The sequence below is a fragment of the Leucopleurus acutus genome (genome assembly GCF_964270905.1).
Source record: "Leucopleurus acutus genome assembly, chromosome: 14".
Lineage (NCBI taxonomy): Eukaryota > Metazoa > Chordata > Mammalia > Artiodactyla > Delphinidae > Leucopleurus > Leucopleurus acutus.
In genome coordinates, this window is record NC_139156.1 from 70,395,355 (window position 1) to 70,412,699 (window position 17,345).

The 17,345-nt window shown below is 43.6% G+C and overlaps 1 protein-coding gene across 2 annotated transcripts in view; it reads right to left on the reverse strand.

Annotated features, from left to right (window-relative positions):
- Nucleotides 1-989: 989 nt before the first annotated feature.
- The window catches only part of ARID5B (AT-rich interaction domain 5B), a gene marked incomplete at its 5' end in the record, with an annotated part of 189,140 nt that continues 172,784 nt past the window's right edge, over nucleotides 990-17,345 (reverse strand). For both annotated transcript variants that reach the window (XM_082854706.1, XM_082854705.1), the window contains 2 exons: nucleotides 990-7,067; nucleotides 10,482-10,680. In XM_082854706.1, the coding sequence (XP_082710832.1) occupies nucleotides 4,914-7,067; nucleotides 10,482-10,680 (2,353 nt within the window). In that variant the 3' untranslated portion in view covers nucleotides 990-4,913. The remainder of the gene's footprint in view (nucleotides 7,068-10,481; nucleotides 10,681-17,345) is intronic.

A 17,345-nucleotide genomic window follows, 5' to 3' on the forward strand; every position in this document is an offset into this window, starting at 1 on the left:
GAAATGTATCCACTCCTCCATTCCACCACCGCAACTGAAATGACCATCTTTGCAATAGATTGCTCTCAATATGCCTTCACACAGCAGCCAGAGGGTGACATTGAAAAAGACAAATCTGAACATATCACCTCCCCACTTAAACCTCTTCTTGCTTAGGATAAAGACCAAATGCTCAACCTGGTCTCTTAGGACCTATCTGGCTGACCCCTGCTATACTCTGAACCTCAACTCAACCTCATTCCCTGGACCTTATTAATTATGCTTCTGTCACGTAGGCTTATTCGATTCCTATAATAAGTTAAACTTGTTCCTGCCTCCCGGCCTTTGCATATGTGTTAGCTTGTGCTTGGATAACTCTTCTCCCAATTCCTTCTCACCTGGTCAACTCACACTCATCCTTCACGTTACAGGTTTAGTCACCACCTCCTCTTCATGTATCACTTTTTCTCCCCTGGAACTAGGTCAGGTTGAACTTTTGTTATTTATGTGGGTGACTATTTGATTAACTCTCTTTCCCATAAGATTTATAAACTCCAGAGACAGTATTTTTTATCTTTTACTCACCATTGTAATCCCAGCTCCTAACACTATGCCTGGCAGTTGAGACATGAAAAAATCTTTGTTGACCAAATAAGCAAATAGGTAAATGGTGACTTCTGTTACCTGCCAGGAGAGAAGCATGGTATACAAAGGAAGTTGTAGATTTAAGAGCCCTGGGTTCAAATCCTAACTCTGCCAACTTGTTAGCCAGGTGATCTTGGGCAAGTTGATTTACCTAAGCTTCAGTCTTCTCATCAGTAAAATGGGCATAACCATATTTACATGGGGCTGTGAAGAGTAATGCCAAATGGGCACCCAGTAGGTTCTCAACAAACATACACATCATCATCATCATTGTTATCGTTAGTATCCTATTTGGGGACAATGGGGTAGAAAGTACTCTGGTGAGGTCACAGGGCTCCTCAGGAGGAAGTGACAGATTACACCCAAAAGGAAACAGATAGTAACATTTTTTATTAAATATTACAGTGGATCAAAAAGTACAAAATATCTCTTGCCTGCTATGTGATTGGGAAACTATTGGCACGTAATACAGTATCAAAAGCAGTAATAAGTACAATTTGGAAAACATACAAAATTGAGTGTTTATAGTTGGCTCAGCATTCTTCTGGTAGTGTTTAAACTAATGCAAAGGTTACTCAATAACCTCTCCATTGGGAAACTATATAGTATCACTGGGCCATGTTGCTATATACAAATAATCACCTTACAGAAGAGCATAGAGGTTACAGAGCTGGAGTCACCAAAAGTATACAATATTTACAACACAGGAAGGTTTAAAAAAGTATAAACAGCCAAGAGATTATGCTGCTATTCTTCAGACATATTTCAACCATGAGGAGACAAGCAGAATATCAAATACATCAACAGCCAACACTGGAATTTAAGTGCTCAAGATACTCATTGCAATGGTGTGGGTCTCACCAGGGCAGACTTGTTCCCATTTTTCTTTAAAATTGGGACAAGAGTAAAACTAGACCAGATGGGACTTGGCTGACCACGACCAAATGTGACTTGTGGGACAACAAGTGAAGAGAAATAAATGGTTCTCTTTGAAGGCACACTACATAAAATATTTTTGTGGGATCACCTCGAAATTTCCATCAGACACACCAACACAGTGAAATACAGTACTTGAGAATTCATGCACCAGGTCAGAAAGTTGTAAAGTCAATGCTGAGTTTTAACAAACCCTTCTGTATATGCCCTGATAAACAAGTGAACTTAAGAGCTTCTAGCTAGTAAATAAATAAGTCAGTCCTGTGGCAAAGATTACAAGTTCCAATCACTTACTAGAATACTTAATTCTGAAACTTGGTTGGGCTGGGTTTTGTGGGGTTTTTTTTTCCTTTAATGTTGAGTTGCCAAAAGTTAAGCCAGAAGTTTTTCAGAAATATTATTTAGAATCTCCAAATCTCCAGTAAATCACGGACTTAGTGCATTTTGAATTGCAACATTTCTTGGAAGCCACACTTCGTAAATAGATTTATGACTCCACTGCCAATTAGATTCCACAGTTTCCTTTACAGAACTACCAATAACAATGGTTTGATTGCACAAAGAAAGGCTTGTGCAATTCCATTCAATAATAAGGCCCCTTGAACTCAAACAATGCAAACAAAGCCCTATTTAAGACTTTTTAAAATGTAGTTCTCAGCCAATGAAGAATTCAATGGTCTTTTTGAAGGATTTCCAAGATCTCTGTTCGGAGTTTTAAAACAACACACTGCTTCTGTTGGGAATGTATACCCCCATTTCTCTTTATTTGTCCTGCTGTTTTGCCAAGGGTATGAGCTTCCTCAGACAGAAACAGTGAATCTCCTCTCGGAAGAGATGAGAAAAACAAAAGCTGGACTATGTTAACATTGTTTGAAAATGGTGTGATCGAATTCCAACATGATGAAACCAGACTGAAATCATTGCAGTGGGGAAAACAAATGCCCCATATTCAAAATGGATAGGTGAGCTCCACCAGGGACAGATGCCCCCATTTTCTTTGAGAAACGAGCTCAGAGAAACCATGTAGGATCTAGCCCATGTCAGCTGCAGAAACACCGGCGCTTCCTCCTTCTTCCGTGTCCTCTGATTCTGTGCCTTATTCAGTCTAGTGCAGCTTCCTTCTGTGTGTCCTGGCCAGCATTCTGCCAGCTGGAATTGAGATTTGTTTCCGCCCTCTATCTTGTGCAATAGCAGGATAATCTGCATTCACACATTTATAATCTAAATTCTACTAGTCTATCTATGGTTCTATTAAATATATATATATATATATATATATATTATTCCACAGGAAGGTAAATAATTAATTGAAGCAAATGGAACTCTTAACACTAGATCTCTACATTCTCTTGTTTCCACCTTTGGATATTAAGTATGCTACACTGAATATTTGGCTTCGTATCATAGAGACATTTCAATACAAATGCATGGCATGCATGGCTTGGTTTAAGAGCCACGGTTTCATTGTTTACCAGTTTTGATCATTTTGCAGTCAGGTTACCTATTTAGAAGTTGAAAATGGTCGTCCATTTTCATAGAATTAAATATCTCACAGGTAAAAGACTTGGTTAACTATGGTCCTAATGTCTACCGGTAGTGGTGGGGGCAGGGGAGGGTTGACTGGGGAGTTCATCAAAGCAGTCTTATCAGCAGGGATGGGACCTGGAAGGAAAATCCACTCTCTGTGTCGACCGACTTGTAACACACTTAGAAAATGCATCCACCTTGATGTTACATCTCGGCAGCAAACGAATGAAGTGGCAAGAATGACAGTATGCATTCTCTGCATCTTTCGACTGCTTGAACAGCTTGACCGTTTCTTCCCAACAGTAAAAGAAATTGTTAAGTGGGCCGTATTGCCAGGTGGTTAAAAACATGACACAAATCACCCTATGTGATTTGTATGCATACACACAGAAGTCATGCCCCATAAACCCAAAGAGGATGGCTTTCTTTTGAACTGGGTAGTCAGTTTGCCGGCCACCTCCAAACATGTGGCCTGTGAGGTTCTTCCTGGGAATAGCGAGAAACCAACTCGATGAAGGCAATGTGACTACCTGTTACTCGAAAGACCACGGCCCTGGGCGGGTATCTGGTGCCTGGGCCTCCCGCTGTGCACTTTCTCCTGGATAGTCAAACTCTATCTTCTTCCCAACCCCCCTTCCCAGACTGTTTAAAGGGATCAGTGCCAACAGGAATGTAAATCATTTTGGCTTCTATTCTAATTTCTGAAATTCCTAAAATATGTGTGCAGCCCACAGATATGTCCTCTAGACTCTGCTGTTATTCAGCAGCTCGCTGACAGTGAGGTTTTTGTTTTTATGATTCCTCTGGTATGTAGGACAGTTTCACAGCCTAGATAAGGTAAGTACAATGCTCGATATTTTCACATAACCCAACACTTCAAAGCAAAGCATTTGGCCGGGTAAGCAGTGTGTAAGCTCTTTCAACTATGCCATTTATGAGGAAAAAAAATCCTTAAGTTGCAGATTTGCAAAGGAACGTTCTTTGCACCATTGTGTGCTCAACTGTTTCTTTGATCATTTGTTCCACTAGAATCAGTTGCTTCAATTTGTAAACAATAACATTACCACCCAAAGCTGCTCAAAATGATAAGATGTGGAAAAATTACAAACACACATCAACAACTAAGGACAGTCAGCCTTTAAAACAAAACAAAACAAAATAAAACAGAAACAAGACCTGCAAACAAAAGCGATACTGTTTAATTAAAAAAAAAAAAAAGGGACAAGAAGGAACTGGGAGAAAATAGGACTACCTGTATATAAATTAGGTGAGCAAACAGTGATACGGGTAGTTTTAAGAAGCAAATATATACAGTCAGTTTAACAGTGTTTACTTCTCTGGATTGTTTAATAGTGTCAAAATGAAAGATCTATTGAAGTTTCACTATACATTGCATTGATTGAACCTTGGAGAGTTTTATGAAGAGAGGGGTATCCCTTGGCATATTTGCCAGTCTTCCTTGCCCCTTCCTCTGAAATATCTGCCCTTTTTTGCCCAGATTGTTTCCTGACCATCAGAACTCAGACGGGGTCCTCTAAGTTCTTCCTGGATACACATGAATCCCCTTCACAAGATCCCCGTGCAAAGTGGACCATCTGAGGTGCGAGGGCATCTGTGTTGGCAGGGGCTCAAGACTGACCAGCCAGGGCTAGAGTCATCCCGGAAATATCAGGTATGTTCACCTCCCCTCTGGGCCCCTTTTGGCCGGGACTGATCTCACCCCGGATTAGAAGAATACTGACTTCTAATTCTACAAGCCGTCACCCCGAGGCTAAGGAGTGAAGCTCTGTTATCCACGCCATTTGGGATGCTGGGCAGAGCCAGGCTTACAGTTTTGTACTGGGGTGTACGGACGACAGCTGAGAAGATGGGAAGGCGGCTTGAGGATTTAGAGCAGCTAAAGGGTAAATGCTGTTGTGCAAAAGGTCCCCGTACGAACTTCCTACAGGTGTGGCTGCAGCCAAGTGTCTGTACAGCTGCTGAGAATTTGTTGGCGACGTAAAAATTCCTCTTTGCATCACGAGTGAGTGGAAAGCCAGGGGCTGCATGAGTGGGGAAAGCACAGTCTGGTTTTTCAAGTACTGCAGAGAATGAGAATACCCAGCCGGGAGCCTGGAGTTGAGGCCCGAGTTACACAGGCTTCCAGAATACAAACCTGGGAAGATGGGGGAGGAGAGGGGCAGCTTGTGGCCTTCCGAGGCGCCCCCGGCATGCCCACCGTGCGTGGCCTTGCTGCCTTCGCTCTCCTGCTCTGAGGCCTTCTCCTTCCCAGAGACCTCCTTGGAGGGGTCCAGAGGAGACACGGCCCGGGCCTTTTTCCCGGCGATCACAAGGTCCAAATCCTCCAGGCTGCGCTTTATGGGACGCGCCGCACCAATGTTCTGGGGGCTCATTTTCCGGTGCAGGATGGGGTGGACCATGCCTTCCATCTTCCTGAAATTCTCCAGTCTCACGGGGTGAGGCTTTCCCGATCTGGAAAGCGGTTCAGGGTATTTTTTAGGGGCCGACATGGTCATGGGCGATACCCGACAGGCCTTGGGGTGACAGTCTCGACTCTGGCTGTTTATGACCTGGAACTGGGAGGCGCCCTTGCTCTCCTGAGGCCCGGGCGCCGCGTGGGCCAGGCCCAGGGCCTTGCCTGTGGGTTTGTGGGGGTTCTTGGGGAGGCTCAGGTCGGTTGGCTGCTCGTCTGTGAGGGCTTCCGCCGCAGCCGACTTTTTGTCTTGCAGATGTAGAGACGCCAGGTAATTTACGTGGAGCTTCTCTTGGTGCTTGTGGGAGGGAAAAGCACTGTTTTCCGACTCCCCGTACATGTCCCTGCAAGGGTACTTGCATGTCTGTTCGTTATGCAGGTGGCGCTCAGTGTGCCTGTAGAGGCTGTGGAGATGAGGCGACGAGTAGAAATCGGCCAGGCAGCTGGGCATGTGGGAGTGGGGAGGAGCCCTCCTCTCCAGCAGCTTCTCCTTGCTGTCCTGAGCATCTTGCTTGAGGGCATAGGAGTCGGCAAGGGGGCTAAGGTGATGCTTGGAGAAGCCGCAGCGGTGGGGCTCCGATCGACCCAGCTTGTCGTGCTTCCAAATGTCATTGATGCCCTTTCTCTCCTCTGAGGGCTTGCTTCTGAAACTCTGGACGTGCTGAATCACCGACGGCCGGCTGACTGCCACGTGGTCAGTGCTTTGGCCGTGGTGGGCCTGGGACAAACCCGAACAGCGGTCGTCCCTCACAATCAGTTTCTTTCTGCTGATCAAAGGGGGTGGGGAGCCATAGGGGTAGCTGCTGGAGAGGCCGGCCCCGCTCACTTGGGACAAAAGCTTTTTCTTGGCCAGCGGGGACATGATGCCTGGGTTGCCCCTTGAGTAGAGCAGGGGCGTGTAATTAAGTCCATGGTTCTCATTCATGGGCCCAGTCAAGTCTTTGTCTTTGAACATGTCAAATGACTGGACCACAAGGACCTTCGGGGTCTGCTTGAGTGCACTGTGGATGTCGTCACTGCCCAGCTGGTCCACCTTCACGGTGCAGTTGGCGATATAATCCGCCATTGCGGGGAGTTTGTCATCCTCCATTTCACTCTGGTTTGCCAGTGGTGGCTGCGTGGCGGGGAAGCCGGGGAAGGACGCTTCTTGGAGTTCATTTTCGGGGCTCTCTGTAAAACAGCAGGGCTTGGGGTCTTGTTTTGAGTCCAGGAGAGCCCGGGGAGAGGTGCGCGACTGTTTGCCAGCCCCGGGGATCGGGGCTGGATCCCTTTCGGGGGCCAGAGGGGCACTCGCGAGCGGAGGGGCAGGCCCCTCCTCTCCTGCCTCCTCGTTGCTGGTACCTTGATCTGTGTGGTCGTCCTTTTCTGGGTCTGCTCGGGACACCGGGGGCCTTGCTGCAAAATCCTGGTACCCTTCCGCTTTTTTCTTTGTGTCTGCTACTGGGAGAGGCTCAGCGATGCTTTTCTGGTGTAAAGTCTCTTGTTCCTTCTCTTGCTCTGACGAAACCTGATAAAATATTGCAAAAGATAGTCAGAAGGAAGCCAAATGCGTTGACACTTTATGCTATGAAATAAAATATTACACACAGCCGTTTTTTGAAAACAGCCTTTTCAGTCAGCTCATGGAAGTCTCTGTAAAGCTTTATTACTCCCCAATCATGGCTCTAAACAAAGAAATATAAATTACAGAAACATTAGGGGAAACATGCATATTCACTCCAGTCCCTTATGAGATACCTATCAAAATAGCGAAGTATTATGTACTGCCGGTATACAGTCATATCACTCCTTGATTCTAATATATAGTTTAATTCTGAGGTTGTTTTCTTGTCAAATCAGTCAATTATCCAAATGGGTTTTAAATTACATGTTGCAGTTTATGACACTTTGGAGAAAGATTTTTTTAGAATCTCTCTTTCAAAAATCCAACCCCGTCTCAAACAACAGACTTACTAAAACCCCTTGTTTTTTCTTCGAGAGCAAATCCCGTCCTAACGTGTTCAGTATGATGCGTTACATTAGCGATGATGCTTAAGTGTTAATAATTTCTACCCAGTGCCATATGACATGCAGATAAAGCTAAAATATTGAAAAATTATGCAGATGCCATGGCAGCCTGTCTACCTGAGGGGCAGAAGGACTCCAGGTCCTTCTAGGCTGCAGCAAACTACATTTCCATTAAAGCTGAAAATGAAATTGTCAAAATTCAAGCAGTGAGTGCCACAACACATACAGCTTTTCTGTTCACTGAAATAAGCTGTAGTCGATGAGATGGATGGTCTTTACGTGTCCCCACTGACAGAAGTTGCGGGCACAGTTCGACTCACTCACTGCGTGACGTAGCTGTGCAGACTTTGGCCTTAGAAGGTCATCTTAACTTTCCATCTGTGACCCAGGGGGACTGGCAAGTTCTTTCAAAACTTCTGTCGTTCTGCCCTGATGTGTCTTGGTGGAGAACAGTCACAAAACGGTGATATTGAGATGGTCTTCCCCCACCTCCCCACAAACGCATCCCTTGAATATTTTTCTTCTTTGTTAAGGAAAGAAGTGTCTACCACTTTAGCATCTTTGGGCAAGATTGAGGATGCTGCTGTAGGGATGCGTAGGAACAAGAGTTTTAAGGAACCACACCCATTTCATAGATATTTCTCCTTAAACCCACTTCAAGATAGCCCTCTGTTTTAGGGATACTTATCATCATTCTTTTCCTTTCTTTGTTTTTGAACTAATAGCTGCCTTTTCCAGTACAAATATCATTACTTGTTCTACACTAACAGTCATCATTGGTCTCATGAGCTTATACATTACATGAAAATATAGAAAAATGACTACGGCTAGGGAAAAAGGCATATTGCATTTAAGTGTTAGTTTCTGATGGCGCTGTGGGGGAGTCTCAGCCCCACTGATGTCTCTATGACCTAGGCCTTCAGGTACATGGAGTTCTAGGTTTTTGGTTGTAAACAGGTTTAGGAGGTCATTGAAAGCTAGGCAGGAAAAAAAAAAGTAAAGGAGCCTTTTCGTAGGATGGCATTTTATGATTTGCCTTAGTATATTAAATGGTACCTTCCCACCACACAGCTTATAATCTGATTACTTGAAGACAGTGGGTTTGACTAGAAGGGCTTTTTAAGCCCTCCTATCTCCAAATTAAAAACAATGACAATAATAACAACAACAATAAAATTCAACCCCCAGACACACAGTGAGGAGAAATATACTTGCTATGTATAGAAATAGCAATACAAAATATACTATACATAGCAAGTATACATAGCAATATACTTGCTGTGTATACTTGCTATGTATAGTGTATTTCTATATATATAGAGAGAAATATACTTGTTATATATATATAACATGGGTCTGTGTAGGAGGCGGGGAGCGACTCTGATCTTTGGGTCGGCCTTGGAGAGAGGGTGTTGGATTCCAGGTAGTTTAGATAACATGATCATAATGACCCCGGTCCCTTAGATACCTGCAGTCCCTGAAGGGAACCTGTGGGGGCCTATAGGAAACAGGGAGCCTTAAGGCTTTCAGGATTTCTGTGGACTGCAGGGCACCGGGCTCTACTCCTGACAGTGGTCGCCTCCCAAGCTGACGGGCTCAGGGCAATGGCCTGAGGATTCCTCCCCCAACTCACAAAGCAGCCCTTTCAATTCTCACGCCCAGAGTGGAGCCATTCAAAGGCCAGCTGGCCTCTTGGTCCTCAGTTTGTCCCCTGGTGCTTTGGCAATGCTGTACATATGGTATCTAATAGAACTCACTGCTCCCAGGCCCTATGATAAATCACCAGACCAACAGGATAAAGGGAGAATGGAATGTAAGCCTTCACTTGGAATTTCCTTGCTTTTGGCCATTTATGTTGCAAGCTTGCAGATGTTTAGAAATCTCTGCATCATCCCCCCCCCCTTTTAATTATTAGAGCTTAAAATAATTATGAAACAAAAATTAAAGCAAATTTCTCTTCTTGGTATTAATATTATCTTCTTACACAGGAGTCAGTTGGGTAAGTTAATTTCTAGTTAGGAGGCTGGTGTGTGTGTTTTAAGCTGGTGTTTAATTAGAGAGTCTCTTATGTGTTCATTATAAACCTGATTTTTAGGGGGTGTTTAATATCAGCACCAAAGTTCCCTCTGGGGTTGAATCTTAGAACGTGCTGTCTTCAAATGTGGCTGCTAAGTTTTTTTTGGTTTGGTTTTTTTTTTTTTTTTTTTAATGGGCGGCAGAGATTTTTTATTATTCATCTTGAAACAGAGCCCAGCTCATCCCCCATGACTGTCTGGACGATGACAGTAACGGCTTCTTCCAGAGAGCTGTTGGGGGCTGTGGGTAGCTGGGGCCTGTTTTAAAAGGTTCAGAAACTACCTGTTAACAAGACAGATAATCATGGCTTCAGAGGAACCATTTCAAAATTCCCCTATAAATAATACGTACTTAAGATGTTTCTAAATTGGTCTTAACCCAAGTCTGGTACACAGAGGTCAATTAATGGAGGCAAACAAGTCTCTGAAGTTTTTAGGACAGTCCTGCAGAGACACAGCGGATCCCACAATGCGTGTTTTAAAGTCACACCAACTCCTCAGACAGGCTGGCTGTGAGATGGCAGAGAAGCCACGTCTTTCACATGGGAGTCCCTTGGCTTTCAGAGCTGAAGCTCTGGCTCCTTCTATCTCAAAGTCGGGTCTGCTGTCAGTTTTCTACAGAGTGTTTGCTTCCTTCTAGATCCTAGTCTTGGCCTATCCCGTCAATGCATGTGCTGCCCCGAAAGGCCCACTCCTCAGGGAATGGTGACGTTTAGGTGATTAGATTGCTTAGCCTGCTGGTGTCTCTGGCAGGGAGGCAGCTACGGATGCAGGGCTCCAGAAGACCCCGAGGCAGGACCGACCTCACAGAGGTGTTTCTGTGAAGGAGCCCGACTCACCTCTGATGCATCCTGGGGCTTCGGGGCATTCTCTTTTTCTTTCTTGCTCTTAGAGATTTCGTGTTTGATGCGTTTGCCTCCTGATACTTTTGTTTTATTCTCGTTTTCCTGTGAATTGTTCTCCTGTTTTCGAGGTTTGATTGGAGGCAGGGGCTTATCTTCCTCTCCTTTAATAAACCTTTCATACGGCAGGATTAATCTACAAGGGTATCAGAAGAGAGGATCGGTCAGGGCAGGCAGTTCCAGTAGTGTCGATGCTATGGGGGTTTACTTTCTTGTCTCCCCGGTCAAAACCAGCACCTGGTAGCTTACATCCTGCTTTCTTTGCAAGACCTCTTTCTTGTTTTGCGAAGCTGTACACCGAGGATACCAATGGACACATCCAAAGTCACATCATTATCACTGCCCCTGGGACCTGGCTAAATGCTGATAACCACATCACAATAATAGCAACTATAATGCTAGCTGCCATTCATTTATCATTCTGCCAGCAGCTGTTTATTGAGCACTAACTATGTGTCAGGCAGTGTTCTAGGCACCAAGATACAGCAGCGAGCAAGATATTCAAGGCCCCTGAGGCTTACGTTCCAGTAAAGTACTAGTATGTGCCAGGTGATGCCTTAGGTACATCATATAGGTTATTTCACGTAATGTCCACAACATCCCTGTGGAGTATTTACTATTATTGTTGTTGTTATTATTATTCCCTTTTCAACAGATGAGGCAACTGAGGCCCAAAAAGGCTAAATAATTTGCCTGAGTCACCCCATTTGTTAGATGTGGAATTTGAACCTAGTTCTGCCCGTCTCCCAAGTTTGCATTCATTCATGTCAAAATACAGACCAGACACTTAAGATAAAGAGGTTACGGGAGGGGAGCGCAGCACAGCGGGAGACGGCTGTCTTACCCAGAGCTCTTAGGGGGGCAGGTGCCTCCCACAGGAGAAGCTCTGTTTTGGGGTGCCAAGTTAAAGAGGGCCCCAGAGAGAAGGCAGGCAGACAGAACGTTCAAGCCACAAAAATCAGAGGGCTGAAAAATTCAAGCATTTTAATGATATAACTTTTTAAACAAAGTACATAAAATTGCTCTAAAGAGAGAAACATCAAACAGCTCTTGTTTTAATCTGTTTTCCCTTTGCGATGTAGCGCTTGATCTGAAAGGGAAAAATAGCTGATGTAATTAAACGGGATGGATTGCATTACAATCTCAGTTTCAACTTCAGTGATTAAAGTTTTTATAATGCATTTGGTATGATTAATGACTCACTGTGGGATTAATACAAGACTCGGCCTTAAAAATATGAACTTTAATACAGCAAACATAATTTGTTTTAAATAAGACAAGTTGACTCAATGAAGAAAATGTACTTGGCTTATAAACAACATAAATCTGTTCAAATATTGGGAACCGTAATTATTTTTAAACTAAGACTCCCAGGCAAAAACTTCTTTGGCTTGGATATTCGTTAGCTATCCTAAAACTGGTTTCTAACTATGCAGTCTGGATCACAGCTACTTAAACGTACACAACTGTTCGGGTGTCTGAGTACAGACGTGGGGACATTTGCGATCGTGATATTTCACTCTTTAATGAAATACCAAGTAAATTATGGGAAAGTCAAATCTCAGTGTATAGCAATTAGAAACAAAAGTCATCACTGAGCATGCTCAGGCAAGGTATGTGCAAGAAGGCGTGAATAATAGTTTCGAGCCCTGCGTCTGGCAGCGGGCCAGCCATGAAGATCAACACAGCCCATGGGGAATAGTTATCTTCAGATCCCATTACAAACTGAGTTTAAACATGTTACAGCTGCTAAAACTGGAAACTGTTCTCTCTGTGTAGACTTACTAAAATAATATATGGCTGCCAAATACCTGCTTCCCACTGTAATATTACAGTTAATGTTTATATAATAAAAAGCATAACTAAGCAGAAGAGAGAAAAAAAGCAATCTTGTTCATACTTGAATGTATTCCGTCTCATCTGTAAAGTCCCCAACATTCCCCCCAGTTGCTTTTATCTGCATGGTTCTGCCAGGGACTTTATCCCCTTCAGCAGTGGCAGGTTGGGGATTTTTGTCCGGGAGCAAAATGCATTGAATATTTTAAATTAGGAAAAATATGTTAAATTGACTTTAATGAAAACATATTTTTATTGTTAGGACAGATAGGTTTGTTTTACTTTTGTTTGGTTGCCATGGGAACCCAAGGAGCACTGCAGTCTGGGGATTCCAATGGTTATTGTTTGTTGGTACCACCCTCCCCCCAAACTCCACTCTCTAATTGAGATGGTGGCACCATGAGGGAGGGACTCCCTTCACTAAGGATGACAGCATCACCTCTGAGTGTGGGGAAGGGGGTGACAGGAAGCAGAGAACTGGCCGGGAGAGACACCCAAGGTGAGGACCCCTCACCTCAGGTCCGGAGAGTCCTGGGCCAACCCAGCTTTCTAGATGGGTGCTAAGGAGACTTTAATTTCCTCGCACAATTTTGCAAGTTCAAGAAGCAGGGCAACACTTCTGTTTCATTTCTTTTTTCTTTTTCCCTTTTCCTTCATTTTTTTTTTTTTTTTTTTTTTTTTTCCCTTCCCTTCACTCAGCTCAGCAGCTGGCTGGCTGACAGCAGTAAAAAATACATTTCACTTTGCTGGTCAAAGGCCTAAAGCCAGAAGCAGGAAATCTGGAATTAAATGTTTCTTGTATCTGGAAAGAGGCATGACTAAGGTAAAACTGAATCCAAACACAAACCCTGCTTGTTCAAGGCTTCCAGAGGGAGAGTGTGTGTGAGTGTGTGTGAGTGTGTGTGTGTGTGTGTGTGAGTGTGTGTGTGTGTGTGTGTGTGTGTGTAAAGGTCAAGTGAGTGTTTTTTTTCCCTTCTAAATCACTGAAAGATAATTATAGTGGCTCAGGGAATAAAGGCTCCCGAAATAAAACAAGAAAGGCAGCAGCTAAAAGGAAACAAGTAGAAATATGACCAGCTAAGCCCTGAAGAGCAGAGCTCTTCTCAGCCGGCACACAAACAATCGCTGTTCATATAGTGATTTCCGTTTGGTACGATTTTCACTGAATGTTTTTTCAGTTATCCTGTCATGGTACAACACAATTACCCCACAGGATATGATCTTATCATCTGATTATTAGACGTTTTTACACAGTACAGAGGACGAAAGCTATTATAGGTTTCTGAACATTTAAACGTTTAACGTACATGCGATACCATTGAAAACAGGTTAGCCAACATAAGGTCAACATTGCCCAATGCAGCAAGCGTTGTATAAAGAATTTAGTATAATGCAACATGACTGCACCTTACAACAAAGATTTAATCAGCCTCTAAACTGTGCAGATAAAAGCAAAAATGCACCCCAGCCCCTAAGAACTCATTACACAGGAGAAATATTTTCAATGGGCTGCAACTCTAAGAATGTGGTTTGGGTTTCTGGTGGATGGAAGTAATAGGGAAGAGAAGCAATATATTCATTAGAAAATCCAGAGAAATTCCCCCTCCCACCCCCCCAATCTAATGTAGTCCGAGGATTGAAAGCTAGGCAGCTAAATGGGCCTTTACTATTATCGAGATTTCAGATTAGCAAAATGCTTATTTACGATGCCATTAATGGATCTGAAATAGGTAAGCCATCGTGTATTAAAAAAATAACATCTTTCCATAGGCATAAGAATTGTAGCAGCATGAGATTTTATTTTTCCCTAGGAATAATACAAGAATAACATTTTCCACCCCAAAGCAGAAACAGTAGGGGAGCCTTTTTCTATCACAGAGATTCTTACTAAATTCAGTCACTGTGAAAAGCAAGATTTTTTTCTCCTCCTTTTTTTTTTCCCTTAAATAAAGACAACTTAAAACCAACCCAAGTTAAAATGAACAAATCAGTGGCATTATAACCTTGATTTATCAGCGTCTGAGCCACTAAATTATCATCATACAAGAAACCGCTGGTTTGAAAAGATTTCTGCTTTGTTAAATCTCAAGTTAAATAATGGTGCTCAGTATACTAGGTTTTTAGATCTGCCTCATCTGATATTATGAAAAATTCAATACATTTCTCTTCAGCAGAAGTCAAGGGTCAGCAAATCTATTACTGTAATGTAAGTAATCTGGCAACCTGCCAACTCTTTCTCCCTTTTATTATTTTTTTAAACACGAAGGCAGACAATTTTATATTTACAAATTCTGAAATCCTCCAGGGCCCTGCCTCTCTTTCTCAACAAAAAGCAGCAGCCTCATATTCAAGAAATGAGTATTGCACATGTCCTCATCATTTGCATTTCATACAAAAGAAGAAAAGACCCTTCATCTTTATTAGGCAACATTCCCCTCCCCTCCCCATAGACAGAGGAAAAATAATGTCAAATCTCATCAGAACGAGTAACCACTAATGTCTCCCGTATTGACTAATGCTTTCATGGAATGACTGACTTCTGGGGCCAAAACATTTAGCAAACAGTGCTTAAGACGAGAAATGAGAATCCATGTATTTATAGAGCTCTGAAAAATGGTATTATAAGAATGTCTAGGACTGATTCAGTCTGAAGAGTTAGAAGAAGTGGCAGATCTTTTTTTTTTTTTAATTAATTAATTAATTAGTCTTTGGCCGTGTTGGGTCTTTGTTGCTGGGCGCGGGCTTTCTCTAGTTGCAGCGAGCAGGGGCTACTACTCGTTGCGGTACACGGTCTTATCATTGCGGTGGCTTCTCTTGTTGCAGAGCACTGGCCCTAGGCGGGCGGGCTTCATTAGTTGTGGCACGGGGGCTCAGTAGTTGTGGCATGCAGGCTCTAGAGCACAGGCTCAGTAGTTGTGGCGCACGGGCCTAGTTGCTCCACGGCATAGTGGCACATCTTTAGGGTTGTATTTGAACCTCAAACTTACCCTAGTTACTTCATAGGCACTTTGATGCTATCAAACCAGTGAACAATTCCAGGCCCAGATTTCTACTGGTGCCTTTGGAGCAGAATGTTTTAGGGGCAGAGGGGATAAAGTTGGCGTGCATATCAGGGCAAAAATGCTACTACTATTCTTTTAACTATTAGGTTTTATCGTGGCATTAGAAAAGAAATGACATATTGGTTCCACTGGGGCTTCAGACCTGATCTGATCCCAAATGGAGTTATTATACCTCCAAGTTGATTCCAGGGTCGATAAATTCTAAGGTTTGTCCAGACATTTCCCTTCTCAGCCAGAAACTGAAAATATATAACTTCGCTGTGAAGTGCGGGGAAGCACTCTTTCACCAAATATGGAGCCAAGAGAAGGTATGTTTTTCTTTTGTGAAGATGAAGTACACACACTTGTTAAGGTTCCAAGAAACATGGAAGGTTCTAATCTCACATACTGTTCACCTCCAGCTCAAGGTACCAGACCATTACTCTAAAAATGTCTAAAGAGCATGTGCTGGTGGGCGGGGGGATACGTACCGAAACAAAAGCCAAATACACAAATGTGCTGCTATGTCAACGTGCGGAGCAGCGGGAATGTTTCCTCAGTGGGCACAACGCTGGTTGAGTATAATGGCCATTATGCCGCTTTGTTCCTATTCTTTTAAAAGCCAAACTCCATCTAAGAAAAAATGTGGGCTCCAGATGAAGATCTCCACCGGCTTATGGTATAAGTTTCAGTGGAGCAGAAAAAAGATCAGTCACAAAGAGAGCTGAGAAAGAGGACTTGAGTGTCAGTTTCTGACAGACGAAGATGTGAACTCAAAGCTTTGAGCACCGAACCATGGAGGGAGATGCCATGCTGACATGTAGGCCACGGAGAATAAGCCAGCGGCAGGACCCACCTGAGCCAAGAAGACGGTGGGAGAATGCAACACAGGTTCTGTGTGAAAGACTTAGCTTGCCCATGAGCTACCAACGGTAAACGGTACAGAGCTCTTTAAAAAGGAAGTCGGTATAAAGAGCACCATTTGTATTCTACTCGAAGATACCTAAAAGGCACGTGGCCCATTATTATCAACGACCATTATCAATGGCCACGCGTCTTCAGAAAACCTCTGCCTTGGGAAAGTCATCAGCTCACTAGGGGCTTCATTACCTACTCAAGGGCAAGCAGAAGACGAACAAGAAAACCTTTTGAAGGCACTAATTTTCTCCCTTTGCCCCAGTCGTGGGAGAGTTGTTTCTGAGGCCCATTGATGACCCTTGGCCTTCCCACGGTCGTGGAGTAACTGTGACCCTAACTAAGCAAAGAGAGGAAAGGAAGGTGCTGGGATCCCTGGCTCGATGGACGGTGGCTTGACTCCCATGAAGGAGGGTCAGCGTGAGAGACGCAGCTCCAGGATGACAGGCCCCTGAACTGAATACATGGGCTGTGGGAGCCAGGGTTAGAGGGGGGGTGGGGGGGGGTGGTGGAGAGAAACTTCTGGGTGTTCTTCTGGATCTCTTTCAAGGGCAGATGAACATCCTTTCAAGAATAATAGACAGATACAACTACAGTGTTTTCAACGTGACGTGCACCCCCAACATGAAGGGTCCATATGTAAAAGCACAAACAACTGTCGCATTCAAGTCCCACGTGAGACACCACACATCCCAGAGCTTCTGAAATGTTCAGCAGTTCCCCCAAAATGTATCACTTTGATCAAACTCTGTAATAACTTGCACAAAACCAAAATGTTCCAAGAGGTTTTCAGTGGAAGAGTTAAGGATATATTTTAATGGTAAACAATTACATTCTTCTGTCATCTGATACTTTTTTTTTCCTTTCTTTTTTGGAAACATGCTTTCTGAATTTTCAATAGTTCCTTTGTGAAGGCATCTGTTACTCACATAATTGAAAAGATGTTCGTGCAGTGGCATGCTTGAGAAATACAGTTATTTAATCTTAATGATAAAGCCCTGAGGACAGA